Here is a 13,503-nt window from a genome sequence, read left to right on the forward strand (position 1 = left end):
GTAACGTAATTACAGACGAAAGACAGACTGTAAGAGAGTCTACGATGGAGTAAAATAAAATAAGAACCAACACCAACATTCTCTGCAAATAAGTTTGAGTCTTTAAAACGTAAAATGCTTGAGGAGTTCAATGGTTTTTTCACATTGATTGGTCATGGATTGAGAGTTTATTGATAAGAATTAAGAATACGGGCATATTGCAGAAGATTGGTGGAAACTAAGTGTTTCCGTCTGTCGAATTTTTCTTTTTAATGCTTCGAAACAGAATCGAGAGGCTGTTGCAAAATCGAGGCGGCGGCAGGGACGACAGCTCATATTTCCCATTATTCTAATCGAGTATTTAAATCCTGGGTTTCATGTTGAATTTTTTGTTCTAATGGTTTCATATCATATCAGACATTTTTTTTTTTTTTTTTACTGAGACTTTCTTCATACATTTTTTAATCGAGAACCAGGCATCTGCTAACATAAAGACGAATTGCGGGACCGGCAGGGATTGAGCATTGAAGGGTCGAAATGCAAAACCTGTAATTTGTCACGAAGGATGGCCGTGATCTTTTATTTCATTTTCTGGGTTTTCTTTTCTCAAGCCATTGAATTATTCAGAATCGTATGAACTCGTTATACTGTACTATCCTAATCATTGAGGGTAATATTAATTCCAAAGATACTGTCTGGATACAGAATCTCTCTTTTTAAAGAAAAAAAATTGTTCATAAAGTGTCGACTGTGTCCTTGCCTTTCATCGTCACCCAATTGTTGTAGATGTTGATGTAACAGCTCGGAATTCACATTTCTTAGTTCCTTTTCTCTCCGTTTCAGCTTTACTCGACTGTGAGCAGATAGGCTGAACGGACAACAGTAAATCCGAGTTTAGATGGATGAAGTACCTTCCATTTATGCTGCTAAAGAGTGGAGAATAAGAAAGATTAATATGGGAAAAAAAATTATAAATGCTGATTCTTATCGCGATTTCGCCATGTGAGAGTTTTCTCAGAAATGGGGAAGTGGGTATGTATTTTCTTCCCAGAGGATCATTCAGACAGCGAGATTTTCTGTCCGCATCTCCAGTGTGCAGGGCGGAATTGAGAACGATCTGCGAGAGGTCTAAGAGGGAGAGAGCACCGTGAGGAAGAAAAGAAAAAGATGTGTGTTTTTTTCTAAATTGAAAATGGAGATTACAAAGGGAGTATGCAGGAACTCGGCCAGTTTTTCAACAAAAAGAAAGATACTCTTCTATCTTGGAAGACGTCCAATGTATTTTGTTCTTTCCATGTAATGATGAAACTTTTCAAAGCGATCATGAATTTAAGAAATTACCCAGAAAGCCAATAGGGCCCCAGTTTCCTTTCTGCTCTCTGACAAAAAGCATCAGAAAATTCCATGGCTGCATTTAGTTTAATTTTTCTCAGGAGGAACAAAGTGTTTGCGATTGCGATTGAATTGCAGAAGCGTCTCATATTTCCCCTTCTGGTAATAGATTCAGACTGGAAAAGTTTAACCAAGCATTGGTATTTCTTGTCAAAGATGAAACTTTTCCTTTTTACAGAAAAGTTCTTCTGTTCGTTTTCGTACTAGGGCAAGGGAGGAGATGAAAAAGGGTATTGCTTGAGACTGGGTACAAAGTTGCTGAGACCCATATGAGACATCATCCATGTTTTTTTCCTGGTTTATGCAACTCCAATAGAGTTTGATAATCTTTTCATCTTCCCCGATTACTATTGTTTTTACTGGCTTGGATTTTCCATGGTTACGCCTCACTTCATCTCCCCGATCGGTTCTTCTCTTATAAAATATCATGGATTAACAGCCCCCCAGTGGAGGTAACAGACCATTGATGAGACATTTGCAACTCAGATTAAACTCCCTTTTCTCTCTCTCTCTCTCTCTTTCCTTCAAAAAACCTCAAACTCCAATCGCCCTCTTGAGTGCGACCTCTCTTTTATGAGCCTCTCCCCACGCTCTTAATTCTCTCTCGCTACCATTTCATTTTCTCCTGCTCCCACGTCTCCTCAGGTTCAGCCCCCAGGCCCGAATCCCAGAATCCACTCGACACCTCCTTCTGGTGCTGACAATTCCCAGCCGAATTCAGGTACTAAGCTGTGGAGGCTTTGCTGCAAATGGGAAGGCATTCTTGCTGCTACAAGCAGAAGCTGAGGAAAGGCCTCTGGTCCCCGGAGGAAGACGAGAAGCTTCTCAGGCATATTACCAAATACGGTCATGGGTGTTGGTCCTCCGTGCCAAAACAAGCAGGTCTAGTCTTGTAATGTACAACCCAGTTGAGAGAATTACATGATGAGTAATGGCTTTCTATCAGTTCTTTAATTCTGACCGATAAGTTTTCCTGTTATGGTAATTTTCCAGGTCTCCAGAGGTGCGGCAAAAGCTGCAGATTGCGGTGGATAAACTACCTGAGGCCTGATCTTAAAAGAGGCACATTCTCTCAACAAGAAGAGAACCTTATCATTGAGCTCCATGCAGTTCTGGGCAACAGGTTCGCCTCTCTTCTCTGTTGCTTCTGTTTTTCTTCACCCCGATTTGTGCAGGATTAAAACTCTGGCCATTTTCGTTTTGGCAACGCAGGTGGTCTCAGATAGCTGCGCAGTTGCCCGGAAGAACAGATAATGAGATCAAGAACCTGTGGAACTCGTGCATTAAGAAAAAGCTACGGCAGAGAGGCATTGACCCCAATACCCACAAACCACTCTCGGAGGTCGAGAACGGAGAAGACAGCAAAGGACCCACCGCCGCCGCAGCTGCTTCCAGCGAGCTCAAGCTTCTCACAACCGAGATGGTGCCCGACCCGAAGCCTCCATTATTGGGAGAAAAATTCAAGGTGGAAGCTTCGAGCAACAGCTCAATGGCTTCTACCAAAGACTTCTTTCTAGACAGGTTTATGGCCAGTCACGAGAGCTCCAGCTCCACCAGCTGCAGGCCTTCGGATTCCATGCCGTACTTCCCAGTCCAAAACATGAATTACGGGTCTAATTCCGGTACGCAAACGGCTTCGGCCGGCCTTTCCGTTAACCTGAATACCTCCACTCTCTGGTTTAACCAGAGCTGTCGGCCATTCGAGTTTAACCCTGACTTCAATTCTAACTCGGTATCCACTGTTCTACCTTCTCTAACAAGCCCCATCTTGTCTAGTCAAATGGGTTTCAAGAACTTGATCAATCTTCCTTCAGACAACCCCAATTCATCGGTTAATATCGGTGGAGTCCAATACTGGGAGGCCGGAACTTCCAGTTCCAGTAGCAGCACGAGCGGAAGCAGCAGCAGCATCGAGTTGCAGAACAACAGTTCTTTTTTCGAGAGCAGTGTCTTCTCATGGGGATTAGCAGATTGCCGGGTGGAGTCTTCTGATATAACCTCGGAGAAAGAAGCCCAACTTCATCAACTCGAAGGCGAGACCGAAGACATAAAATGGTCGGAATATCTCCATCCCCCGTTCTCCATCACCCACGCTTTGCAGACGCACAACCAACCGCTCTACAGCGAGATCAAAACCGAAAACCAATTCAATATCAATAATCTGAGCACTTGGCATCAGACCCAGCAGCCACAGTTGCAGGCGGCGGATTTGTACGGTAAGGATTTCCAAAGAATTGCAGCAGCTTTTGAACAAATGTAACTCTCGTATTTACCCAAAGATGGGAATCATCTTTAGCAGTTTATACGCGGGTGAGCCGAGCCACTGCATTCATGGGGGGTATGAGATAATGATAGGGCAGCAAATCCTCACTGAAAATTTCTAATTTAAAACGAAGAACACAAGGCTTGAATAAATGCTTCTAATTACTGGGTGTGCCATAGATTTTTGCCAGTGTAAATAGGTCTGATACAAAGTCTCAGTTTCTCTGAATATTTGTGCAGAAACAAGCTGATCCATCTCTTCTTCTGAGGTGGTGGACTGAAGTGCACAATAAAGCTTGTTTCAGTGTCTTCCTTTTTTTTTCTTTTTTCTGTTTTTTCTTCTGTTCATTGTTTGGGCATTGATTGTAATTCTATGTAAACACTCAAAATCTCTACTTTGATTTTAAGGTTTCTCAGCTCTCTCTCTCTCTCTCTCTCTCTCTCTCTCTCTCTCTCTCTCTCTCTCTCCTCTTAAATCCTCTAATAACTAATAATAATCAGTTAATTACTTGCCATGAAAGGTAAATGATCTCAAAGAGACTTTCAAATCCCTTTACTTGAGACAGAAAGCTTTGGGGAGGGTTAAAAGCCTCTGAAGTCTGCACTGGTGGGCTTCCTCCTGCCCAAGCATTGTTCTACTTCCACCCAAAGAAACAAAGACAATAGAAGGGAAGACAGTGACTGTCAATCTGATATTGGCCTTATCTGTAAGATGTTATTTTAGCTTCCTCACTTCTATGGCCACTTTCTTCTAAACCACTCAGATTTAAGGCAGAAGCTTGTATTTTCGGGCAACATGTCTAATTGTTAAAGAAGTTGCTGGAATGACCGGGAAAGACCTCTGCTTGCACAGGAGTAGGGACAGAGACACTCCCCTGAAGAAAATTCTTTGAAGTGGATGTTTTTCTAGCAACCAGAGAAAAAGGAGAGACCTCGGTGGAATCCATTCCGTAGAAGAACCTTAACCATTCAAAAGACTGGTTTTCTTCGTTTTCTCTAACGCCTTTTCAAGCCATCACTAACAAATGTAGGATTGATGGAGATGGCCGGCATGCATGTGAACATGCCGAGCCATTTCCTCTTATTATTAACCAGACAATTCAATTATAACAGAAATAATAAACCACGTAAGCCATTTCCTTTATTCTTGACTTGTGTGAACTGCATTGGCACCTACCATTAGAGGGTATTTTATGAGCTTCAATTCCATAATCCATTTAAGAGATTTCGCCATTCAGAATCCTAACAAATGGTTGCTGAAACGGCCGCTAAGTCATCTCAGGCTTCTGTCATGGTGGACAAGAATGTTTAGTGCAGTCTAATCGCTTACATATTAGAAACCAACAAGATGAAAGAAGAAAAAAAAATCAAGATCATTATTTGTAAGAAAAGATGAGGAGGAGAATGACTGATCTTTCAGAGAATGAACAGAACAGATACGAAGATTAGGGTCGTCTTCAACCTCTTGACTAGGAAGAATATCAAGTCGAGAATCAAGATAACCAAAAGAAGCAACAAATGCATCGATTTCTAACCTTAATCGAAATGGAATAGGGATTATTCTGCCTCCCAATCTGATTATCATAATGAAATCATCACCCATTTGAAACTACTGAGCTGCTAAGAGTTTAAATGGATGATTAAGCAGTTTAATATCTAACAGAGTTAGACAAATATAATCAAACCATCGGAAATTGAGAGAGAGAAATGCACTTGCCTTTTCCCATATATGTTTCATTCAATAAACAGGATGTAACCAGGGAGATGAGTTTAAATTTGCACAGGTTACATGGATAAGAAGCTTACTTTAAGGCTATTAATTTTTTAAATTTCTCTAATATGAACTGATACATATTTGGAGGCGGATAATAGAGAAGGTGAGTGGTGTCACAAGCAGAGTGGGAAGGATGAAGACATTGACGATGGGGCGAGTGGTTCCCGACAGTCTTCCGGGCCACCAATTGGCTTACATCAGTGGAGGACCCACAACGTCTCTTTCTAGTGGTCAATCAGATAAAAAGAAAAACCACTGGAGCTACCTTTCATGATCCATCAATCCCTCCCGGGAGAAATTCGCAAGGGTTACTCGGGTTTTCCTGTCCGTTGGTTTCAGCATTGAAGCTCACGCTTCTCTGACCTGGATCAGTGACAACACGAAAGTACTCTCACTGTCCTGCAATCTCCGCAATAATCACTTCAAATGCAAATTTGGATCAATAAGTTTAGGGGTTGCATCGAATCAAACCGAATTCGAACTATATATCTTCGAGCTGTACTCGATTTAAATACTTCGAACTTGAGTTCAAGCTAAGCTAAGCCGAACCTCAAGCCTAAAATTAGAATCGAACTTGAGCCCAAGAATTATAACAAAGTTTGTGCTTGAACCCGAGGTCGAACTCCAACCTACATTCAAAATATTGCATAAAAAACATGTCAAATAATTTGACTTAAAATTTGGGCATAATCTCTATACATAAAATTGTTCATAAACACTACATAATATTATGCATAAACTTCTCAAACACAAAAATTTAAATGAAATATCAATATCAAATTTACAACAACTACCCAAGCAAAAACTATAAATCTAATATAAATTTATAAACTGTATCTCTTTCTCTTCATGCAAAAAACAATATACTAAGTCTCTGTTTGCATGAGCAAAATCTACACCTATGACAAAAACAAAAGAACAAAACTTATTAGTCTGATAAAAAAATATTCTTCCACTAATTACTTAATGTAATGAAAAAATATTAAAATTGCCAAGATGAGAAAAAGATGAAAAATCAAGTAACTGATAGCTTTATCTCCATAGGCTTATTCTCAAGCAGTAATCATTAAACAAAAATTTAATAAATAAAACTAAAAAATACCATAATAAATAATTATTCAAAAATAGTTCACCTTTTGATTTTTCATGACACCATGAAGAGCCCAAACCTAATCACCGCCACAAAAAAAAAAAAAAAAGCTTGAACTATATTTGGTATCAAGAAAGAACGATACAAGTCTATGACTCTACCACCAGCACTAAAGGTAAACTCTGAGGCTACTATATATATGAGAATTGCAAAGATGTCTATTGCCATATTAGATAATACCCAAATTTTCAAATTATTCACTTTCCACCATTCTAAAACATCAAAATCATATTGAGAAGCTACTTCACAAATATACGCACCCTTCAAGATAATTTTCCAATTCTGACTTTGGTGTATTCACTACTTCTATTTGTTTCACATAAGTCATTAACTTTGACGAACCTAAACTTGATGAAGAATGTGACGTACGACTTGTGAAAACACCTTTTTTAACTGCAAAAATCAGATTGTTGCCTATATGTAAAGCATATATGCATAAAATGAAGTCTAGAATAGACACTAAGGCCTGATATTGGAAGAGAAGACTTTGTCAAATGCACATAGGCGGCAAATCTGTTAAAGATAACAGAAGTGATAAAACAAATGTGACAACTCACATCATAGAAAACTGTATTATAGCTAGAGTAACAGTCTTTAGCATCAAGACCATCAAATCTCTGGGGAAATTGAACATAGCATATCTTCTGCATGGCATCACGGTCCATCATAAAACACATTGATTCCAGAAGAGCTTTGCTGTTGTTTATGTAATGATCGCAATCAAGGTTCAGAATGTATGCCCCATTCATGAGAATGGCAGAAACTAGAAACTGAAGATTTAGACAAAGAGTATATGATTTTAATGCTTCGTTTATGTTGGAACTCCAGCTGATCCTAGTCTGGCACCAGCTCATTACATGATCCAACCTTGAGTAAATGTGCCAGAGGATTCGAGGCACCAGTCTTCCTGTTGTGCTGGAAAGCAGGATGCTTTTCCCGTGAGACATAAACAAGTTGTGGCAGTTCTTTATCATAAACCTTTTGTCCTCCAGGGCCCCTTAATACTTAAAATAGAGAATCCAGTATAGCTCTTTGTTGGTAATCATATGCATCAACTAACTATAGAAACCCAACACATGTTGTAACATATGGTATTCACCTGTATCATAGCAGGATAGGTCTCAGTGTTATTTCCAGGCCATAGAGTGCCGTCTTTCATGGTCAGCCCATCAGAAGGCACATGTTTAAATTGTGCTACAAGATCATTAATATGGACTTTGAACTCCTGCTATTGCCTCTACAAACAGGAAGAAAATTCAAAATATGTTCTAGCTAAAACCTAACTTTCTCAAAAATAGTAATTATAATTCTAATAGAACTTTAACAAATCTCAAACATAAAAGCATGAAATGCTATTGTCATCACATTATTTTTCACTATCTCAGCAAATTTTGACTCATTCATTCCATTAATAAGTAGTATCTCATTACTAACAGATATTGCCAGACAAAAGAGTCCTAATCTCGGGAAATAAATACATATCTTGCATTGAAATGCTAAAATTAGGTATGAAAGTCTAAAACGAGAGAGACCTAGAAGATGAGGACCATTCAGCACCACATAAAAAATCGCATTACCTTCATTGCTCGTCAATGGTTCTTTTACAGGATGAACAGTATAAACAAAGATGTCAATGCAAGCCAGGTGGGACGCTTTCCAAAGACTGATGTACCTGAAATAAGAAAAGAACTCAATTAATCCAAATAAAAGCTAAAGGAACACATGAAATGATAACGATATACTTTTCCTCCTTTTACATGTTAAGGAAGGTTGATGTTTTGTTGTTTTTGGTCAGTCAAATGAGGAACTGCATATCTTTTCCCGGATTAAAGGGATATGCTTAGATGATCTAAAAGAGACACAAGCTTGTGAGATATAAAATTTTACAGTTTAAGCATGTGGTAACAACATTTGGATGAGAAAATAGATAGGTTTTTTTCTCCATTTTTATTGTGTTACAATGACCATTCATCTCAAGCATGAATGTATCCCTGTCGACAATAATGATGAAGGTGCTAAAAAACCCAAAACAGGGCAAACCAAATCTCACAGATAAAAGAAGTCAACCAAAGGGCATATGCTTTCTTGACAGGATTCAGTAGTCGATCTTGGACATAGAAGACCAGGATTACAAGACGAAGGACGATCAGAGCCCTGTAAAGGTTTATCAGTGAGGAAGGTATCTTCGCTTTTCTCAAAGAGGTCATCTACATTCATGTCCCTAACATCAGGACAAAGAAGCAAAATGACGATAAATATAGCTGCTCGTTTCCTTTATGTAAATCACAAAAACAATGAGAACGGACAGAGTTGCACATTCCAGTTCCTCAAATTAAACCTTCTTCAAAGCAAAACTCTCTTTTGCATTGTTTGATTGGTTTCTGCTCCCACACAAAACTTTTTCTCGTACTAATTTCCATTTCTGAACCCTTTCTCTCCAAGTAGAAGATCTTACACTTGAGACTCTAGGTGTCCCATAACCATCTGAAGGCCGTGCTTGAACTGTACACATAGAATATGTCTGAATTAAGCAAGAGTGTGAAAAGAAGCAATTTGCCATGTGTTTATCAAAGTTCAAATAAAAAGAGAGAAGGAAATGACTGGTTGCTTTTTTTATTTTTCGATGTATCTAACCCCAAATTCCAGGAGATGCATATTGAATAATGGAATTGTAAAGCGGATCTGCTGACAATTCCGCAAATACCTGAGATGCCCAAGGCGTTAATGACATCAATGCTAGTATGCAACTAAAGATGATCAAATGCCTAGAAAACTAGTTTTTACAACAAGTCAAATGATAAAATCATACTAGACTTCAGGTAAATAGTTTACAAAAAAGTTCAAGCTTTTCATCAAACTGTAACATCCTGGCAGCTTGAGTAGAAAAGTTGCTTGAATTGTTAGATAAGCTGCTAAGTTGTTCCCTCTTGTAATCCGTCAAGCATTACAACAAATTCATTTGAGTTCAGTTTGTGCAGAATTTCTGAAGCCAGGAAACATTTTGGATCAACAATCCCAATTGCCAGCCAAAATGCGAGCAAAGATACGAAGGTAGGGCCTTCCTGCATTTCGGTCAGAGCGCCAATCCCAGCTCTACTCCATGAAAACGTCACCAAGAAATAGAGTATACAAATCAACGACCAATGACAGAAATTAACGCCGAACCGTCGTAGTGAACCGCTATACCAGTATAAAGCACTCGGATGAACCTACTTAAACCTGACAAAACAGAACAGGGAAAGCCATAATCTGAAAACGTATATCCCAGACATTACGCCGCAAATCATTTATCGACTAGAAACAACATATACAGTGAATAAAAAACCAGCGACTCAGTGAGAAACAGTTACTCACCAAATAAAAAAACGCATAGCCACTTCTCACACCTTACCTTTCCAAGGAACAACAAAAATAGGACAAGAGAAGCAATGCAGAAACCCCCAGCTCCCTAGCTTGGCAAGTAAAGGGCGAAATGCAGAGAAGAAAGGAAGAAACAGGTAATTTGGGGGCTGAAACATGAGAAATCCGTGCTGCAGAACCGATTTGGTCGTCCAAGGAAGTGGATGGATCTGCATGTTGATAGGAGGGTTGTTTGAACGAGGTTTTCTCCTTCTCCTCCTCCCATTTTCTTCGGTACGCCGGAGAGGAAGCCGTGAGAGAGGATACGAAAGGAGTCCTTCCGACAGACCAAGATCGCGCGCTTCTGAGGTCGGAACTCGGAGAATTCGGTTTAGTTAGTTTCGACCTGTTCGGACGCGCGTTTTCTGCTTTCGTGAGTTTTTAACCTGCAAGAGAATGTTAACGGGCCGGACGGAATAAAGTCTCCTATCATTTTATTGGGCTTAAATGGGCTCGAACCCATCAATTATGTTACAATGAACTAACAATGGATTAGAACTAGAACTGACTGGGCTCATTCATGCGTAGTCCTCATGGGGAAACAAATCCGATAGTCCAAGCCAATCCTTGAAGGAGCATATGCAGACTAAACATAGGAAAAGCGGTAGCAGAAGAAGGGGAGCCCTCCCCTGTTTTTCTCTCCTACAGAAACCAGCAGGAACTCATGGGAAGGGCGAGGAGGGCCCTCCTAATGTCAAAGATGACGGCCTAAGGCTCCCATCAGATAAAAAAACAAAAAATGGAGGGGTCCTCCCCCTTCCTCTTCCTCCTTTTGCAGTACTTCATCTAGAAATGAGGGAAAAGCCTTTTTCTAGATCAAGAACCTACACTAACTAAATAAATTAGGGCCCAATTTTGTCTTATCTCTTATTTACCTAGGTTATAATCATATCTCTTGGAGTTCTAACAAGGATCCTAGTTCGATCTTCTACTAAAACGAAATATCGATCTATTATAACCACCACAACTGAGATCCGTTGGATCTTCTCTCTTTTCACTGAATTTGGTGTTTTTTCTTCCACAACAACCAACACTTTATTGTGATAATATTGGTGTTATCATTTCATTCGAAAACAAGTTCAGAATGGTGCTCTTCAAGTTACTTACGTCTCACCTATTGATCAGTTAGCAATCAAACCACTTCCACAAACACATTTCATCTACTCAAGACCAAAATTGGACTCTCCTCTCATACGAGTTCAAGATAGACTCAATCTCAAACCATAATCTTGTATCCAACTGCTGCACATAGTTGCTGAAAAATTGTAATTGTTGTAAACTCTATAAATACTTCAATCCTCATCAATGAAAATAAAAGTTAGGTAAATTATTCTTAATTAAGAAGAAGAAGTGTCCCAATAGTAACTTCATGCTTTCTACCAACAACCATGGTGACAACATAGACACATTGCTAAAATGTGAAGGAGTTGAGTACTCTTTTGAGATGAATGATTTCAATTTTTTTTTAATAATGGACATGTCCACATGAATGTCTAGTGTTCATATGTTTCATGTGCAATGACGTACATGTTGCCTGTAAAAAAATCACATAAATTTAGGTGGTGGAGAGTGACAATATTATGTCACCCTGACAACACATTACAACTATAGTCACATTATGTTTGCAAAGGTGAATTGTGCTAGCACCAGTAGTCTATATTCATCGTGGAGGCTTCCCTGCGGACCACCCTCTTCTTTATCCATTCTCATCCCCCTATCTCTTTCCTGTGTTTTTTTTTAGCAAAAAACGACGAGACAGCGCGTTTTCACTGTGACGACCAAACACAGATCCTTTCCAAGATGTTTCCCTCTCTTCCCGACGCTTTTTTTAACGATCCAGTGAGGTCCACTTCACCACCAGGTGGTTCTCTCTCCGTAGCAGATGACGAAATACAGACCTCCGTTTCGTTCTATGGACTAGAACGACAGTCGCCGATCAAATAAAATGATAAAAGGGCGATCCGTACTCGAAAAAGAAGACGAATCCCGCCACCCCCCAGAATCATTCTCTCCGTAAAATCAAACTCGTGAGTACGACACGTAGAACGCGGCTTTGCAGCGCTTTTGTTTGTGTCTGATAAAAATAATGGCGGAACGATGATGCCCCGCGCATTCTTTTGCAGCAAAAAGGCTATAGATAATTAGTTGGTCTTATGTGTCGGAGGTCGGGTAAAGTCATCGGGATGAAATGAGCACCCATGACCCTGACGTTTTTCAATCCTTTTTAAGGGCTTACAAGGGTGGATCCATCGATCACAAACCTCTAGACATATCTGATGAAAAACCGAAACCGTGTTGACTAAAAGTGTGAGTTCTGGAAAATATTTCAGAGATCGATGTGGGTGATCGGTTCCGTTAATGGCTGTTTACGATCGATTAAGTGTCAAACCTGATCCTTCATCAGTTACAAATCTGGGTTCTTTCGGTCAGAAACGACGACGCGCTGGGTAAACCATCTCCATTATCTTTTGTTTCCTTCTGCGACATCGCCACCACGAAGGAAGAAGGAGGACTCGACCCAAGGAGGAAGACAAAGAAGACGGGATATACTGTGAAACCCACAAAACAACAAAAGAAGGAAACGTAGATCACACAAAACCGCCACGTTTCCTTATCTTTAACACGATCTTGTCGGCGAGCAAAGTAGCGTGGGTATTATCTGCCGACAGGGCAGGCACGTGGGCCCATCTTCATTACAAGAAGGTCACGTAGCGGCCGTCTTACGCCATCGCGATCAACGGAACACAAGTCTTCGTACAAAGAATCAACGGTCGGTGAGCGACAGAATTTTTTTTTCGATAATGTTATTTACTAGAGTGGAAAGCGGGTTTTTGATAAATAATAGCATTTTAATTAGACAGGAGAGAGTCTGTGCACGTTTATGTGCTAGACCACGTGGGACCCGCTTTGGACTGTACTGTGCTGCTCGTGTACTCGGCGCACGTTTTAATAGGACACGTGCAACGGTTTTTGTGGAGGGAACTCAAGGTTTATCCACAGTAATTTTGAATTGAATTGCAATGACGAATTAAATTAAAGTTATCCTTTGGTTTGGTGTTAGTGTAGATCAAAATAAATTTAACGAAAAATATGATATAAATAAGAAAATGAGTAATCTTTTATAATATATCTAAATAGAGTATATACCTAAATAGATAATTAACCAAAATAAATATAATTATTATACTTATAAGTAATTTAACGTGTAGTATTAATATATATTAATATCTTAATTAACGAAAAATTATATTATATTTTTTAATGATTATAGTTTATTATAAATTAATATAATAATTATGTGTGATTAGAATAAATTATTAAAATTTAATAAAAAATTCAATAACATATGAAATATTTTAACATTAAAACTCACTAATTTAATATAGTAATAAATAAATAAATATAATAAATAAATAAATATATTTAACAATAACTTAATATATATATTTATGTATTAATAATTAATAATATATTGTCAAAAAATTTAAAACCATTGGTTTAATTAATTATAGTAATGGGATAATTAAACCAAAATAATTTATTAAAT

General features: G+C 38.9%; 2 protein-coding genes across 7 annotated transcripts; one reads left to right on the forward strand and one right to left on the reverse strand.

The window, feature by feature from the left end:
- The first annotated feature begins 1,830 nt into the window (after positions 1–1,830).
- LOC137959090 (transcription factor MYB61-like) lies at positions 1,831–4,053 on the forward strand. Its single transcript, XM_068806388.1, has 3 exons — positions 1,831–2,253; positions 2,365–2,494; positions 2,584–4,053. The coding sequence occupies exons 1-3, from the start codon at positions 2,121–2,123 to the stop codon at positions 3,629–3,631; spliced, it is 1,311 nt and encodes a 436-aa protein (XP_068662489.1). The 5' UTR covers positions 1,831–2,120; the 3' UTR covers positions 3,632–4,053.
- Positions 4,054–5,380: 1,327 nt separating this feature from the next.
- Positions 5,381–10,296, reverse strand: LOC137960274 (uncharacterized). Of its 6 annotated transcripts, none has more exons than XR_011114131.1 (6): positions 9,949–10,296; positions 8,896–9,776; positions 8,608–8,711; positions 8,135–8,229; positions 7,657–7,794; positions 5,381–6,036 (listed from the first exon to the last, which is right to left on the reverse strand). XR_011114131.1 is itself a non-coding variant. In XM_068807840.1 (5 exons), the coding sequence occupies exons 2-5, from the start codon at positions 9,115–9,117 to the stop codon at positions 5,936–5,938; spliced, it is 522 nt and encodes a 173-aa protein (XP_068663941.1). In that variant the 5' UTR covers positions 9,118–9,776; positions 9,949–10,296; the 3' UTR covers positions 5,381–5,935. The 6 variants fall into 6 exon arrangements, 3 of the variants coding, with proteins under 3 accessions (XP_068663941.1, XP_068663942.1, XP_068663943.1); XR_011114132.1 differs by lacking the exon at positions 5,381–6,036 and adding an exon at positions 6,210–6,306; XR_011114133.1 differs by lacking the exon at positions 8,608–8,711.
- Between the last annotated feature and the right edge of the window lie 3,207 nt (positions 10,297–13,503).

Source organism: Aristolochia californica, unplaced genomic scaffold (assembly GCF_029961685.1).
Source record: "Aristolochia californica isolate CCGP_79_NKW_82.1479 unplaced genomic scaffold, dmAriCali1.0.hap1 SCAF_3, whole genome shotgun sequence".
Classification (NCBI taxonomy): Eukaryota; Viridiplantae; Streptophyta; class Magnoliopsida; order Piperales; family Aristolochiaceae; genus Aristolochia; species Aristolochia californica.